General features: G+C 40.6%; 1 protein-coding gene across 1 annotated transcript; it reads right to left on the bottom strand.

The window, feature by feature from the left end:
* Positions 1 to 3153: 3153 nt before the first annotated feature.
* Positions 3154 to 10225, bottom strand: prep (prolyl endopeptidase). The gene is made up of 14 exons (XM_030406283.1): positions 10002 to 10225; positions 9595 to 9669; positions 9036 to 9169; positions 8712 to 8842; positions 8132 to 8341; positions 7741 to 7862; positions 7482 to 7587; positions 7184 to 7375; positions 6896 to 7093; positions 6333 to 6436; positions 4827 to 5058; positions 4592 to 4723; positions 4340 to 4496; positions 3154 to 4215 (listed from the first exon to the last, which is right to left on the bottom strand). The coding sequence occupies exons 1-14, from the start codon at positions 10137 to 10139 to the stop codon at positions 3921 to 3923; spliced, it is 2226 nt and encodes a 741-aa protein (XP_030262143.1). The 5' UTR covers positions 10140 to 10225; the 3' UTR covers positions 3154 to 3920.
* Between the last annotated feature and the right edge of the window lie 7392 nt (positions 10226 to 17617).

Raw genomic sequence — 17617 nt, forward strand, 5'->3', positions numbered from 1 at the left:
CAAAACAAGTCTCCCCGCAGGCCTGTGGAGTCTCACAGGACTGTCAGGCGCCCTCTGGTGGATCACTGTCCTCTGAAACGTGTACGCGCAAACACGCACACGCATACATTACATACATACATTTCTCTTTTGTTTTTATTGCAGAAATATTCAATTGAAATTCGGTTTTCGATGGTCACTTGTTTTATTTTTTTTCAAGGAAGTGATCAAACTGAACGAGTCATGTTTTAGTTTTGACACATTTTGTGATCAAATCTCATCAAAGTGTGTTGAGTAAAGCGTTTCAGCTCTTCATGGTGCTTGTTGGCTTAAAAATGACTTTAAGTAAATGTTAGTCAGGAGCACACTGTGTTTTTTCAACCTACAAAGACCTTCCTCTGATTGGTTATAATATGAGAAGTTGCAAATGTCTTTTGTCTATTTTTCATTAAGATTTGTTGTTTTTTGTTTGTTTTACATTTCAAATTTTACACATTATTAAGACCACTTAGTTATTATTTAATGTATTTATTCTGACAGTTCTTCAGTGAGTTCCAAAGACTAAAGTTTGGAAAGAAATGGATTTATGTCCACTTAAAGCAAAAGTGAACCTGATTTAATTTTAAGTATTAAATTAATCAAGAAGTTAATGTACAGAGCTGTGCGTGAAGGAGACTTGAAAATAGGAATAAATAAGTGTTTTGGAACATTGCTACAATTTGCCCAATCTAGAAGATTCAGATTGTTTTCTTGCTTCTGTTTTAAGGATATCTTTTTTTCTTTTCTTTCAAATTCCAAACAGTTTAAAATTGGATAACTTTTAAGAGTTTTTATTTGAATAATGTTCATCTCTTGTTCTGTTTTTGGCTGCAGAGTTTGTTTTAACAGAACATGTTTAATGTAGTGGAACTCAAGAACCTGAATACGTTCATCCAAATATAAAATTCCAAATCTCAAAACTTTTGTCTTTAAGGTTCATCCTTAAAGACAAAAAAAAATCAAATGTAACAAGCATTTAAACTGTCCTATTCTTCAGTGTCCTGATTTCAATGTCTCTAAGAAAAATGTTTTGCGCATTTCCCTTTTCAAACTCAACAAAGAATAACTTAATTTCCTTGTGCATATGTGAACCTTCTCATTTTATCTTGATTTAAATCTGTTTTTGGTTTATTTCTTACCAAACAAAATTGTAGTGAAGTCTCCATTTATTTTCATTTTTGAAACTTTCTGGAAGGTGTTAAAAATTGTGCACTGTTTCGTGTGATGTCAAAGTTTATAACCAAATCAAAGAAGTCAAACATTTGTGTGGTCATTGTGAGGCTCTAAGGATCTTTTGCAAAGAGTTGTGGATGCCTTGATACACAAGAAACTCCCCTGAACTAAAGCAAATGTTCTAAGTATATATATTATAAAACTGGGATCGCTGGCTTTTTACTACTAAATTCTCTTCTCAGGGTTCATGTTTGTTGTCCACAGCTGTCGAGGCCTAACAGCCTTTTCTCTCAAGTCTGTGAATGTGATTTGAACTTTATATTTTGAGAAAATTATGTCTTAATAAAAGGACAGAAATTAGAGTGAAAAGGAGCCTACTGGATACATTAAACTGGAGGTTAAAAAACTTTGTTTTCTCATGACTTTTTGTGTTTGTAGTTGTAGAAGTTGTGGACAGTCACAGCCTTTTACCTCATTTTAATGTTCAATTCATGCGGTAATGACAAATGACTACTTTTGCTTTTTAAAAATGAAAAATAAATGAATGAAACAAGGTTGTGTTTTGCTTCTGTTTTTATTTTATGTTTGTGAATTTAATTTTCATTCTGAAATGAGTTTGTCGGGGAGCAGCTGAGAGTTGGAAACATATAATTCGTAGGACTCTTTCAAAGGTCGTTTGAATTGTAAAATGTCCTCCACGCACATGAAAGAGGGATATCGGAGGAGTTCTTGAACACGAAACATGTATGTTGAGTAATCCACATGTGGCCCTCTGTCAGACCACCCTCATTTTCTGCTCCTGCTGCACGTGTTGGCCATTTCAACAGAGCGCGCCCCCTGGTGGATACTCACAGAGCTGCAGCTGCAACAACTGCAGCAGTTTCAGGAGCTCCTGTAGCTCACTGCACTGCACTGCACTGCACTGCACTTTACTTCACAATGTCTGTAAGCAGCACTTATGTATTGTAACTAAGTACATTTACTCAAGTATTGCATCGAAGTACAGTACTTTACACTCCCACTCCATGCATTTTCAGGCAAACACTTATTCAATAACTCCAGTCACTAGTTACTTTGCATAATTAATGCTGAATCAGTGCCAAACAGCACATTTATAAATTAACATATGATACTGGCAAAGGGATTAAAATGTTGATAATCAGAAAAAAGCTTAAAATGGGATGCAATTATTGGTCATAGCCAAATGTTCAGTATACAAATCCATTTAAATATAGGTCTAATTTACTGTTAGTTGAACAATTGATACATAAGCTCATTTAATATCATAAACTTTGAGGCTTTTAATCAACAACTTTTTGTATGAGTACCAAAATACAACATAATGAATCTAAGAACTAAATCTGATACAAGATTTTTCGATGGCACATACCATCACCATGGCCCAACAGCCCCCTTTTGCGCAAATTTATTGGTAAGACGTATCTTCCATCCAAGTTTCAGAGAAATCCGTTCTGTAGTTTTTGTAAAATCCTGCTGACAAACCAACCAACAAACAAAACGCTGGTGAAAAGACAATTTTGCGGAACTAAGGATAAAAATTGAACGGAAATTAGCAAACCCACTCTGGAGACTAACTGAAATTAAACTGAGTTAAAAACTTACATTTAAATAAGATGAACTTAAAAAAGAAAAAAGAATACAAAGTTATGATAGCTCTGCTTCTTGTGTTTTAAAACTCAAGCAGCTTCGGTTTGTTCCGCTGTCAAAGATAATCATGAGATGAGTGTGGATCACCCATGTTACTGATACGTTGTAGTTTCAGTATCATTGCTTCTTTTAAAATGTACAATTTTGTCATTTATATACAGTTTAATTCATCACATTGTGACACCAAAAACTTCAGCCAGCTTCACCACACATGGCTGTTTATGAGTGTCTCTCATTTTGTGGCTGAACTCTTTAAAAGTGAACTCTCCAACAGAATGAAGTGACAAATTAAAACACTGTTTAAAAAGTAGTTTATTGTAATTGTGGCATTGTGTTTTGTTCCCTTTAAAAAGGTAAACAATCAGCACATGTCAAGAGGTAGAAATCATCATCAGTCTGAAAGAAATGCGGGGACTGACATTCAAACACACACACGCACACACGCACACACACTGAGCATTGTTTTTTTTTTTGCATGTTTCCACACTCACATCCCCAGCAATACCGTCGACTTGCAGTATCGTTTCCACTGTACTGTCTCGTCAGCAATGTACATGCTGAAATCATTCGGCGTCCCGCAGCCTCCGCTCTGAGCACAAAGGAAAAAATAAATAACACGCTTCAGGTTGAAGCACCCGGAGGACGCAGAGACGATTTCCAAATAACACTTTGCCACTTCGACCTCATGACTTTAATCTGCTGCTGATTGGCTGATTACTTTAACTGCAAACACACTCGTCGCTGATAATGTAGTCTCTCTTATCCGATTAGGACTACAAACATGGCCTACAAGAGAGGGTATGTTAGTTGTGAGTGCTGCATGTTGGGAGAAGGAGACGGGGCTGGGACAAAACTAAACAAACAAAACCAAAAAAACAAAAAAAGAACATATAGTAACACTAGGTGTGTAACCATGTGTTAGAACATACTGTTAGTGTTTGCGTCAAGTAACAAAGAACGTGTGAACAGCTTGTATGAACCGTATTCCAAAAAATGGTTTGAGTAAAACAAAAAAAAAACAAAAAAACAAAAGCGCACACACTTTAACCGGAGGACCGGGCTTATTTGACCCAGGTGATGTTGAGACAGCGAGCGATGAAGGCGTAGGTGTCGGCCACCTCCTGGATGACCTTGCTGGTGGGCTTGCCGGCGCCGTGGCCCGACTTTGTGTCCACGAGGATGAACAGAGGGTTCGTCTGCTTGGTGCTGCGGCCTACGATGTGCTGCAGGGTGGCGATGTACTTGAGGGAGTGGAGAGGCACCACCCGGTCATCGTGGTCCCCTGTCAGCAGGAGCACCGCGGGGTACTGGACCCCGTTGCCTTCTGGGATGCGGATGTTATGGAGCGGGGAGTATCTAACAAACAGGAGCGGTAAAGATTTAGATATAATGTAGTTAAATATATTTTTTTCTAAAAGATTTTAATAGCTTTTGCATGTTACAAATGAGAAAACTTCTACTCTTTTGGCTGAGCTCTTACTTGATGAGCCAATTAAACTGCTCTTTGTCTTCAGAGCAGCCGAAGTCTGTGGTCCAGGCGTGGCCGATGGTGAACTTGTGGAACTTCAGCATGTCCATGACGCCGACCTGAGCCACGGCACAGCCGAACAGCTCGGGCCGCTGGTTCACACAGGCCGCTGAGAGGAAACACAGTCAGACACACCGCAGACTCGTATATGTCAATTTCAAAGTGAATCTTAAGATATCGTCCTTTAGCCGGCAGCATACACACCTACAAGCAGGCCACCGTTGGAGCCTCCGTTGATGGTCAGTTTGGAGGGAGAAGTGTATCCCTCCTTGACGAGATATTCAGCTGCACACTGGAAGTCTGTGAAGCAGTTCTGCTTGTTGGCCAACATGCCAGCTAAAAGGGGAAAAATACAAAGTATTTAGACTGTTCATCAGCATCACTGAATCATTGAATACATCCTTGTTCTTCTTTTAGATGACAAATCATCTCCCCTCACCTTTGTGCCAGGTCTCCCCGTACTCTCCTCCTCCTCGAATGTTGGCAACAGCCAGGACTCCGCCGAGATGTCTGACAAAGATGAGTCGGGATACGCTGTAGCTCGGTGTGATGGAGATGTTAAATCCGCCGTAGCCGTACAGAAAACCTGGATGGGAGCCGTCCAGTTTGATGCCCTTCTTGTGAACGATGAACATGGGGATTTGAGTTCCATCTTTGGAGGGATAGAAGATCTGGCAACAAAAATGAGGAAAAGAAACCATCAAGAACACAAGTAGGACTAGAAACAGTGCCAGGAAATGGCATCTTTTGCACAGATGGGAGCAGTGAACATGGTATTGACACACAAGTGGTTTTAATCAGTGTTCATCCGGGTGCTGCTGAGGGTTAGGTTCTTCATCTGTCCTTGTGTCTGAGTCAGACGACGGAGAGGACAAAAGAGCTAAATGAAAATGTCTTGCTTTGCTTTGGGTTATTTCTGGGCTCACTCTCCTGAGCAGAGAACGGAACAATACATCTTTCTGAGACACCGTACATCCAGACACTTCACCACCTTTACTTTAAAAATAAGAATAATATAATAACATATGGGTGAGTTGAGAAATATGACTTTTGGTGAACTTCCTTGCACAGAGAAGGATTTGTTCTAGTCCAGCCAATTTCTCTCTTGACAATCTGATTTACACCCGTTATACTTTGGGCCAGTACTTTCAGAACTGGGTCAAGGTTGGGCAGTCGGGCACAGAAAGGTGTCAACATTCCTCCAATAAACTTTCTTGGAGAAGACTTTCAAACAGCAACACATCAGGACAGCAAATGAAAAGGAGAAACGAAGGACGATTAATACAATACAAAATCTGAAAATAAAAAGATTCTTTGAGTAAGAAATGGTTTACTTTTATAAATTTGATCACTGTAAAACATTCGGTTACATCAACGACAATGAAAAAAGGTTTCGTTGATGTTCAGCCCAACCAAGAGAAACATATTCATTGGTGAGGCTCAGCATACAAAGAACTGCAAAAATGATCAAATTTAGCTCTGTGGGACAATAAGTTTAAAACAAGGTTGTAAATGTTTTTGTTGTTTTTTTAAGAAAATCCATGATGTGAACTAGGACATGGGCTCAACATTCTTTAACAGATTGCCTACATTCGTCCTACAAAATGTTGATTTAATTGTCCACCTTCATGCTTCATAAAGCTTGTTAATTATCTAACCAATCAAAACCAATATGCACCAAATGACTTTGTAGATATTACATAACAACGGAATAAGAAGGCCTACTTTAAATAAGAGAGATCACATCACAATCGGTGTTTAACAGGCGGGATGTAAATCCAGAGAGTCTCTCTCTCTCTCTCTCTCTGAAGAGCATTGTGTGAGTATAAAAATAAAAGTAGCGTACAACATAAATGGCAACTTAAATGGGTCGCCAAATGTACCCCGGCTGTCAGTGTTCCTGCCCAAGTAAACAGTATGTGTGGGACACACTGGATGTAGTTACCTGGGTGGTCTGGTAGTCAGAGGGGTTGAAGCCTTTAACGGTGACCTCTCTGAAGATGTGGGGCTGCAGCGGCTCCTTCGTCAAGTCACAGTGGTAGATGATGGCTGGATAAAGAAGACAAGCTTTCATCTCATTTGTTCTACAAATCACTTCAACATGTGTGGAAAATGTATTTGTAGAACACACTCAGAAATTAAACCAAACGTACAGATACAATAAAACCAATTCCAGCAAAGCTTTCACATTTTTTCCTTCTGTCATTACATTTTTAAGATGTTATAATTATTTATAATCATATTAAACAGCATTGTTAGCTGCTTTCTCATACGTTACCCAATGCATTTAAACATTAGTGCTGCAAAATTTTCAGATATTTCACTGTACAGCTTTTTAAGGGTAAAATTCAAGCACTTTTAAGAGTAACAATTCTATCAATATTACTATTTCAAGCCTTGCAGACCCTGTAAAGTCTTAGAAACTCATATCAGTTCCTACAGCAACATTGTCCTAAGTGACGTAGCATGCACAACTAGGACACAAACTGAGCAGTTACATTCTCGTACCTGGGGAGAGGAAGGAGGTGAAATAGTAGAAGATCTCGGAGTCCCTCTTCCGCCCTGTGAAACCCACCACTGAGCCTACGTCGAGAGGGAAGGTCTTTAGCTCCTCCCCCGAGCTCAGACGGTACATTTTCAACACATTCTTCACGTCGTGGAGGAAACACACAAACAGGAAGCTGGCGTATGTGCAGGTGGCGAACACTGCAGGGAGGAGAAGGCAGGAAAAGTAAATGTACCACCCAATCCTAATATTTTACCAGTATGGGTCACATGAGTGTTGCTGGAGCTCACCGATAACGTCCTTGTCATGTTGAGGGATGAGCTCTTTCCAGTTGCTTTGAGCTGGAGAGGCAAAGTCGATGTTGATGAGGCGGTAACGTGGGGCGTCCAGGTTGGTCTTAAAAGTGAACACAGTGGCCTCATTTGTCACGTACTCATACTCAGCGTCGAAGTTGTCGATTAGCTTCACCCATGGCAAAAGTCCTAAACACAAGAGGAGGAGTGAATCAGTTTATGAGTCACAAAAAAACATGTCATTTCAAAGTAAATAATAAAAGCAGGCCCAAATAAGAAAACAAGTTTACCATACCTGTAATACCCTGAGGATTGGTCTGAAGGTCGCAATACCACAGTCTGTTGACCGGATCACAACCTTCTCTGATAGACAGCAGCACATAGCGTCCATCATCTGACACCTGCAACATATATTGATGCATACATGTAAGCCTGCTGGTTTGTGAAATCTTAGCTGTCATCTGTTTTTCTTTAACTCACACGCTACCTCTCATCCTTATAACACAAAATTCATTAAGGGAGGTCTTTGAAAGGTCATTTTCTTTTTAGTATACCTCAGCTCCACTCATCCATTTGGGGTGTTCAGGGAACTCGGCGCACAACACGTCTTCAGACTGTGGAGTCCCCAAAACATGGAAGTAAAGCTTCTGGTGCAGGTTGGTGGAGGTCTCAGTGCCTAGGAGACAAAACATTTGAATTTCATCACTGCCCCCTTGTGGTGACAAAACAGGTCACGTCTGATGAGAGTGGTGAGGAGATGTGACAGCCACACTGATACATCAAAGTTGCAGGAGCAGATGGAAGCAAAGCTACAAATCCAGCAGACTTTAAAAAAGCAGCACACAGAGAAACAAGAGAGCGATCTAAGATAGAAACAGCAGCTAAAGCAAAGTTCTGGATTTGAGAATGTCTAAGTGCTGCCTAACACCAGCCTCTTGACCTCACCGTCGCTCTTTCCCTCCTGCTTGGGGTAGGAGTTGTAGAAAAGACCCTTCCCGTCATGAGTCCAGGACATGCAGCTAAACTTGACTCGCTCCAGGCGATCCTCCATGGGCGTGGCGTCTTCAACCCGCAGGAAGTGGATCTCCACCCAGTCTGAACCACTGGCGCTGGTGCCGTACGCCAGGTACTCGCCGTCCTCAGAGAACGCATAGCCTTAAGGTAACCATAAGGACAGAAACAGAACCTTAATAAAGACATCAGGTAGCGTTAACATTCGTTACTCAGTAGTTAATATGGATGCTGTAAATAGCAGGCTATTTCTGGACATGAAGGCATCACACATTAAACATTTAGACATTATTATCATATCAAGAAGCTATTCAGGCAATGTGTAGGAATGAATTCAGCAAATGCATTACAATGAGATGTATCCCAGAGTAAAGAGTGCAAAAGAAGAACAAAATCCAGAAAAAGAGGAAATGCAAAAGATTTACATAAAGTTTAAAAGAAGAATTAAAAAAGTAAAATAACCAGAAATAAAAAAACACATGTTGTTAGTTTTTACGACAACTTTCTCTAATACCTCGCAGGGCGACGGTCCCATCATCCGAAAATGTGTTTGGATCCAAGAAGACGGTGGGCTCTGCATCCAGACTCTCCTGCACGTACATCACACTCTGGTTTTGGAGACCTGTGTTGTAGAAGTGAAAGTACCTGAAAGTTGAGGGGAGATATTGTTAATGCTCTTAAAAGGATCTTCACAAATGTGTGTTTAAATTGAGAAAATATCCACCAAAGCAAAGCAGGAGACCAATTATAGTTTTGATATCAACCAAAGTAACTTTTCATAGGTAAACCTGACACAGATATGTCACCAAAGTGCTAAAACATGATTATGTTGCCTCACCTGCTCCCCCTCTTGAAGGGACAGCTGTACTTGGGGTAGTCATACAGCTCAGTCATGCGCTCCTTGAAAAGGTCTCGCACCTCACAGCGCTCTAGATACGGCAACGTCAGCTGGTTCTGAGCGCTGACAAAGGCCTGGTGAGGGAGGACAAAACACCAACACACCGATTTTTATCATCTCTGTGGTCCATTCCAGGAATCTGCCGTACTGATTTATCTGTGTAAGCTTGCTGAGTAAAACCAGAACAGGTTCATCTTACTCCTGACCATAAAGGGTTCAAGGTTTTGCTCAGCGAGTTATCCAGATCGCTCAGTAAATAAACTTCTTGGGACTGGCCCCTCGTGATATCAATACAGCTTCAGGATGGTGGTGATCATCAACCAACACAAGCGACACCATAATTATGTAATTAGCAAGGCAAGAGTGATTTGGAAATTGAGCAAATATCTCTGCAGGAATTGTGACATTTAGACCACATGTGTGTCCTCAGCCTGTGACAGTATTGTCTGTCAATCTTGTCATATATTTCAATAAAAAAGAAATGAGGACTTAGAATTACCTGTGTTTTTTCACTGTCTGGGTCCTCCAGCCAGCTGTATGGATCCGGTACTTTGGTGCCATGATAGTCATCCACCTGAGACAGGTGAAACAGTAATGACAGTTGTTAAAATGCAAGCTAGCAAGCTAGATGTTATATAAACATGCCGTGCTAGCCACTGCAGGCTGGTTAGCTCTGTTGACCAAACAGCAAAGGAAACATGAAGCTAACATACAGTAATAAACGGCTAACTGTAAAACGGCTGCCCCTTCGTTTGTCAACAGAGTCGGTCTGGGCTGTCTGGCCAGGCTAGGCTAACTAGCATGCTAACAAAGCAGACGCCCATTTCAATGAATGAAAAAGGCATGATGATTAAGCATCCCGGCTCACTAGCACGCTAGGCTAGCTAGCTAGCCACCTTTACTCACAACTGCATCGTCGCGGTAAGCCTGTGGGTACTGGAAAGCCATTTTGGAGGTGAGGTTTTGGGAAAGGCGTAACAAAACAAGCTGCCTCAGAGACTGAAAGAGTGGTTTTGCAACGAGTCTGTGGATCCTGTAAAACATCAACTTAAGGCGCTAAGGATTTTGGCAGAAGGATGCCCTGCATACACACAGACGACAAGCACCGTGAAGAGGGCACCGCGGCTCTCTGTGTGAGCGGCACAGAGCCTACTGCGCCCTCTGCTGACGAGAAGAGGGAGGACAACATGAGGATAACTGGTCTATAACCCAAGGCAAATGTGTGGAAGCCCATAGGTGACACATGATGGCCAACAATGTGGGTATGAAGCTAGAACTCTAAGCGCTCATTTGATTTAAAGGGGCACTATGTAGTTTTGGAGGAGACATAAAAACTCTGAATTTTAGGTAATAATACAAACTCAGAAATATTTATCTTTTCCATAACTGAATAAACAAGCTGTTCTCAGAGGAAAATAATGTCCCCAGAACACTGTTTGAAGCTAGAAAGGTGGCAGGTTCCACCACATATAAACAAAGTAAAACAGTAGGAATTTGTGTTGTCCTTTAAGGTAAGTTTGTTTGTTCAGTTCATTCAGCCACGGAAACAAGGATAATTTGTTTAGGCATAAAAATAAAGGCTTTCTCTTCTGATTCAACGTTTGTTCCCAAAACTATGTAGTGCTCCTCTAACCAGAGCCAAAAAACAAAAACAAAAAAAACATTTTTTAAATTTATTTTTAACTATAATGTTATTTTAGTTGTTGAGCAATCTCCAGCAAGAAAATGTCCTTATCTTTTCCTACATCAGAATTAACATGAGGTTATTGGATCATGGATTTAATTCAAAATGTTAATGTTGATCATTTGAGATGCCTGGAATGACCAATGAAGTGAATCACTGGAATAATAAGCATTACACTAATTAAGTATTCTCCTGTTAATATACTGTATATTTATATAGGCTTGTATTTAGTCATTGGGTTTTTGCTAAAGGTGTTTTTCCTGACAATGAATCAAATGATAAAAGAATTAAAGAGCCTTTGACCAATTAACTAGAGGTTTTACATGGTGTTGCTTCAGTTTCGGGGCCCTAATGTTTATGATACTTGAGTTAATTATATCTTTAAAGCTTTAATCCACGTGCATCCAGCCTCTCTCGTCCCTTTAAACTCTGAACTCGCAACATCAGACTTAGTCACTAATATAAAGTGTTGTTCCGGATTCCTTTACTTAGAGATGCACGATATATATCGGCCCGATATTAGTTATTTATTGGTTCCGGGGGATGAGAGATGAGGTCAAAAGTCTATCAGAACTATGGAATATGAAATGATCTGTCTTCGCTCACTACATCTGAGCCTTTTTACCCTCAGGTGTGCATAAACGACATGTTATGAACTTCTTTTTAAAGAACAAAAATGTGAAGTTATCGGTCGTCTTATCAATATCAGCCACGAGAAGCAGGTATTTATGGGTAATCGACAAAAAACTAAAATCTATGATGTGCATCCCTATCATTAATTAAAACTGAATTAAATACTGTTAGTTGATCTGTTTCTTACTCTTCGTTTATATCTATCAGATTTTTATACCTCATTGTATTTATGTCTCTATTTGTATTTACTCCATGGCATGTTCAACCTGTATTTTAAGTTTTAGACATAATACACTATGGGCTTTGTTCTTAACTATTTCGTTCTGCATCCTGTCACCATTGTCAATGAGGATTTCCCCTCAGTGGTGTTTTGGAAGTAAAATAAAGGCTATTAAGTAGTAAATGAAACCAAACTGGAGGCTGAGATTTGCAAAAAAAAGGGCTGTAGGAGATATAAGATTGAACTATATGTGTCTGAATTAGAATAAAGGGTTCAGGATTTTTATCTTTTTTTGAAGCATGATCCAACATCAATCCCTTATCAATAATTTGGTTTTAGACAAAGTTGATGTAAGTTACTGAAGCTCAGAAAGACATTTTTGTTGTGTTCATGTCTTCTTGCGGAAACAGTGAAGCTGTGAATAGTGACGCTGCGCCTTCAGTTAAAGGTTATCTGGGTCCACTGGGAATCTCCATCAGCGCTCTTATCTGCGTGACAGAGGGGGAGAGAGGTCAACCCTTCACTCTTCTTTCTTTCTGCTCATCATCCCCTTCCCTCCCTTCCTTCCTCTCCTTACTTAATCAATCAATCCTGAATCGAGCATCATTATCACCGGCACCTACTCTTACACAATGACTGATAGCACCAGATAAGGCACGTAGCTCGAGGAAACGACTGGATCCCCCGAAGCGAATCATAAATATGTGTTTCCGTCCAGATTATTGAGCAGTTAGGCCATCTCGTTGAATGTGTTGTGCTCTCTCTCTGTGACGCCACACTGTCACCGTAACTCTACAACTATGCAGATAAGAGCCTTTGCGACGGGGTTAATTACACAGCGGTCATTTGAGTCAGAAAGGAAACGCATTGTTTGGATACCAACGGCTGATCATACAGTCAGTTGTCCTCCAGGAGATTCCAAAGTGTTGTTACTTTCATATTTGGGCTCGAAGCGTGTCAGAGCTGTCTCGCCGCTGAGCCGGAGATATTAGAGTAAGACAAGGAGAGTTTTGACGAGCGATCCCCTCATGCGTGAACGGGTGGTGAAAGTGGAGAAAGAGAAGAACCTCTTCACTTGTTCGCTGTTTTTTCTTTGTGATGAAAATGCATTTTTGGGTGCTACGTGTCACAGGTGGTGCGGTTGTTACATTCTTCCTCTGCTATGAACTTTTGGTATTGGAAATGTGCGTAGGCAGATGGTCTGGCCCCCCTCCTTCTCCCCCATCCAGCTCCATTCTTCTTCCCTTCCTTAAACTGGAATCAGGAATACCCCTCTATGCAAAGGGGGGATCTCTTCCTGTTTGCCTATGTCAGGCCCAGATATGGGTCACAGAACTATTGTCCTCCGACGCCTCTGTTTCCCAAACAATCAGGGGCGAGCAAAAAACGCTGACAGTTTGAATGAGCGTGTTTGTGTTTGCATTGAAATATGGACTTCTTTTTTTTTTTTTTAATGCTCCTGGATGCATTTGTGTGTTTGACATGGAGTTAGGCCGGGTTGGGAGTGACCACGCATGAATTGGACCTTCTTGTTCCCCTGTTTTCCTCCATTGTCCAGAGTCAACAGTGATCTGTCCGCTATAGACGGAAGCACCTGCCTCTGTCGTTGGCGGACAAAGGAGGATGACCACCTGTTGTGTTTCACTGTGCAGGGTTACCACGAGGTGAACTCATTCATAAATCTCAACGGCTTCACAGTGAGCTGCTCCTGTGAAGGACTCGGCTAGAGTTAGTTTTTTATTCATCATCATTATTGTTTTGCATCTCATGAGTTGATGAACGGGGGGAAGCAGCAGGAGGGAAGCTGCTGATGACGCCAATCAATGAAGATGACTTTAGATTCTATCATCATGAGGTCGGATAAACCCGTTCAACATACCAAACGCGAACCGAAATGCCCTGTTGGTCAATAAAGGAACCCTTTGACATTTACAGAGGAATCCTTTCTTGTAAGCCGCCGCATGTTCAGTTAGAGGAAGGGCGCTGATAAGTCGCCAGCATTCAGATATCAATCATACTAGTGTAACCCGCTTCATACTTTCACTTCTGGTTTTGATGTTCACAGTCTGGGTCCATCATGAGGTTAACTATAAGTCATGGGGGCAAGTTGCACAGTGACTTACTTTTGACTGAAGGAGTTCTGCGTCGTTTGGGGGAAAGACATTTTAATCAGAAGAGAAAGATCTTCATCGACTGAATGAACTGAATAAACAAACTGATCTTAAAGTTCAACACAATTTCATACTTGTTTTACTTTGTTTGTATGTGGCGGACCCTGTCACCTTTCTAGCTCCAAACAGTGTTCTGGGACCTTATTTTCCTCTGGGAACAGCTTGTTTTATCAGTTATGGACAAAACAAATATATTCTGAGTTTGTATCGTTACCTCTTTAGTATTGTAAAACTTGAAAATTCAGAGTTTGAATTTCTCCTCCAAAACTACACAGTGGCCCTTTAAGTCTTTAAGAGTCTATTCCGAATGTTAAGGATGACCAACATCTTAATTTATTACACTGGATTAAATGGACAGATTATTCGAGGCAGACTTTATTTTATGACCCCCTTAAAAGCACATTTTGATTTAATTAGAGACATATTTCAATGAATCTATTTATATTTTGGTAATCATAGGCAATTGGCAAGTCATATAAGAAGAGTATAGTTAACACAGTGTAAGTTAATAAATATGTAATAAAAATATTACATATAATATTACAATTTGAAATAGTTTTAGACTGCAGATTCTTTCAGATGTTTATATATTTAAAAATATTTTGATGTGAAGGCCTGAGGCATGTGCCTAGATCCTGCTGCAAGTGATTCTGGATAAAGACAGTTGATTGTGAGTGTCATTACAGGGTTGTATATTACCTTTATATTAAATCATTTATACTTAATAATCATTAAGGATTAACATATCTAACCCAATACTTTCTTTGAGGGTCAAATGTTTGTAGCTAAAGCTGACATTTCCCATCATCCTCTACTTAACACATTGTGTTAAGTGCTAATTAGCTCATGTAGTATACTCACATACTAAAGCTGGTGAACATTATGCTAAGGACAAATGTATCAGCACAGTCGCTGAGCGTGTTAGCGTGCTAATGTCAGCCATTAGCCTAAAGTGTGTTGAAAAACAGCCTCACAAACCTGCTCGCACTATCGTAGATTCTGAGGATAGATGGTGTCATATGAGATTGTGAAGATTATTTTGAGCCATAAAAATAATCTTTTCTTGATTTCAGTCTAATGTGCTCTCCTTCCGTCCATCGTTCAAGGCTAGCAAAGATAACTACACCTTCTGATGCCTTTCTGTTGATGAAAATCAAATAGTCTGCTGTTTATTGTTCAAAGTAAGATTGCGTTTAACGTAGACACTAGTCTAGTTAGCGCAGGCTAATGTGTCATTTTGTTACAATAATATACAATAGGTTAAATAAAAAAATTTAAAAATCACAAATGCTATCGTCAGCAACAAGGAATGACTTTGTTCCTTTTATATCCCATCAAACCTCAGGTAGAATCTACTGCCACAGTCAAGTCACAGTCCTCTGACTTAATAATAGTCGTCCAAAGGGATCCCTGCGCGACAAAACAATACACAAGCAATAATAAGGACGCTTTTAAATACAGAGATCACAGGACACGGCTTCCTGCCTGTTTCTCTCATTCGGCTGTCATTAGCAGGGGCCTGGATAACAGTCTCTGCTCTGTCCTGTGTGTGATGTGGTGGAGGGTCAGTCCAACCTGGCCCCTCAGATGTCCTCAGACAACAGGATGTTATTGAGGATCCAGTCAGGGAAATTACAGCACGCACGGAAGACGGATGTGATCGGTGCACAAATTATAGGAAATGCTTAATGTGTTTGTCATCAGGCGTACAGTGCGTTGCGTTTGGGGCTTTGCACGTTTCATCAGACGCTCAGGTTAAGGCAAAATAAAGTGAGTGAAATCATGTGTTGATCATCGACAAAAGAACAGCCATTAACGTTTATCTGAACAAGTCCAATGTTGCCCAAAGATGACTTCATTTAAGGATGAGTGGTGCCACATCTAATGAGGCTCTGTCAGTGTCTATTCAGACGTACAGTCATGAGTTCTTTCAGCAGAAGAAGCATATGTTTAGAGCGACAATAAGTCCAAGTCAGTCTCCCTGAAGAGAGGGGAAGTTTTGCCATTGTTTGTACTGATCATGTTGAAAAGGGAAAGAGAGGCACTCAGGTTACCCAAAGCCAGCGTGATGAAAGAGCCGAGGATAAAAGGACAGTTTTACAACAACACAACTTTAAGGAGTGAAGCGTCTCTGACAGCTTGTGCGTGCAACCGTGGCATATTTATATTAACAGTAAACTATGAGTAATGCAGATGAAAAAGGAAAAAAAGTTGATGTCATTGTCTGAACACAGATCTTTATCTCTCAGTCAAAGCAACTTGTATTACTGTGCCGGCACTGTTTTCTCCTCGTCAAACTTGTCTGTGCACTCTTTCTGTTTCAATCTCCGATCTCAAGTCTTGCCAAAGTCTGACGGTCACATTTGTCAACTCTCGCCACAGACATGTGGAGAGACTCTGGTCTTAATTAGTCAGGCAATAGCAAGAACAAAGCTGAGATCTAATGACGCACTGTTGGAGAAGTGGTTTGTGATCACTGAGGTGAAGTCCACGCTGACCAGAGAGACGGGGCTGAAAAACACGGGCCTCCCCTTGTCATTACACCACTGTGTGTCCATCATCTCCACACATCTCCTCTCTTCATGTCCTTTTCTCTGTCTCGTCTTTGAACCTCGCCCGCTTTGTTTTCTGGGTTTGTCCGAGAAAAAGAAGAGGAGGAAAGAAAATGAACGTATCGGTTTTGCGTGCAGACGGATATTACCCTTTTAAAAGCAAAACAAATATGTGTGTGTGCGTGCCCTGTAATTTCGCTGTTGACATGTGCACTTACAGTGGGGATCTGGGACCCTGGTAATGACTGGGCCAGGTAACACTGGAGACAGGTGGAGGACAGTGCTGTCTGACTGGTTCTAAAATAGAGAGTGTGTGTCTGTGCGTGAGTGCGTCAGAGTGTCAGACACAGACCGAGATGTGCAGACAGACATGGTGGCACCTGGTGATGTCATTGATGTTGTCAGCGAATGGTTGTAAAGTTCCCCTTTTATAATGGACACCATTCCTGAGCAGTCGACTCAAAGCACTTAAACACACCGTATTGTACTCCTATTGTGATGTTGCTCAATTAGCAAAACACAATATTCCCTGCGCTCTCATTGACACACCATCCATGAATGCAACACGTACACTATAAGGGGTAGTTCGGACTGGAAGCATAGAGAAAAAACAAAATAATATGCATATGAACACATCTTTGGTAGTTTTATCACCAGCTAAACCACATAAAACCATGTGTTGCCATTTTGTACTCTTTGGTTTTTGTACAAAAGTTGATATATTGGGTGCATTTTTAATGAGTCACTCTGAGTGCTGGGGTGCAAACTGGCCCGTTGGTAAATCCGGAGTTCAAATATACTGTTCACTTATTCAGAGCTGTCTGAGGAGACAGGAGTCATCTTATGAACAGCTGAAATGGAGGCCCTAGCTAAATGTAGCAACTGTGGACTGAACAGCAAAATAACCAACTTTTTTTTTTTTTCTAATTCAGCCCACAGGCTTGGATACGAATCAAAGAAGTTATTATTTTTTTCATCCTGAAGTTAGCTTTGAGCTGGCTTAGGTTGTTGTTGACGTGTTGAAATCTTAACCTTATTTTTTCAGCAAAACCGCTTAGAAATACCTCTTAGGCTCAGTACTCAAGATGACATTTAATTTGACTTTCCATTTGATCAATTACTATACTGTATAATGTGTTCATTCTTTTTACTTTAGAATATCTTTTTGTTACCTTTGGACTGAGGCCACTGTCTAGCTGTCTTTCCTCTGCTGTCAACATAAAGGCTTTACGCTAAACTTAGTCAAGTTATGATAACTGTAG

This window comes from Sparus aurata, chromosome 22 (assembly GCF_900880675.1).
Source record: "Sparus aurata chromosome 22, fSpaAur1.1, whole genome shotgun sequence".
NCBI lineage: Eukaryota > Metazoa > Chordata > Actinopteri > Spariformes > Sparidae > Sparus > Sparus aurata.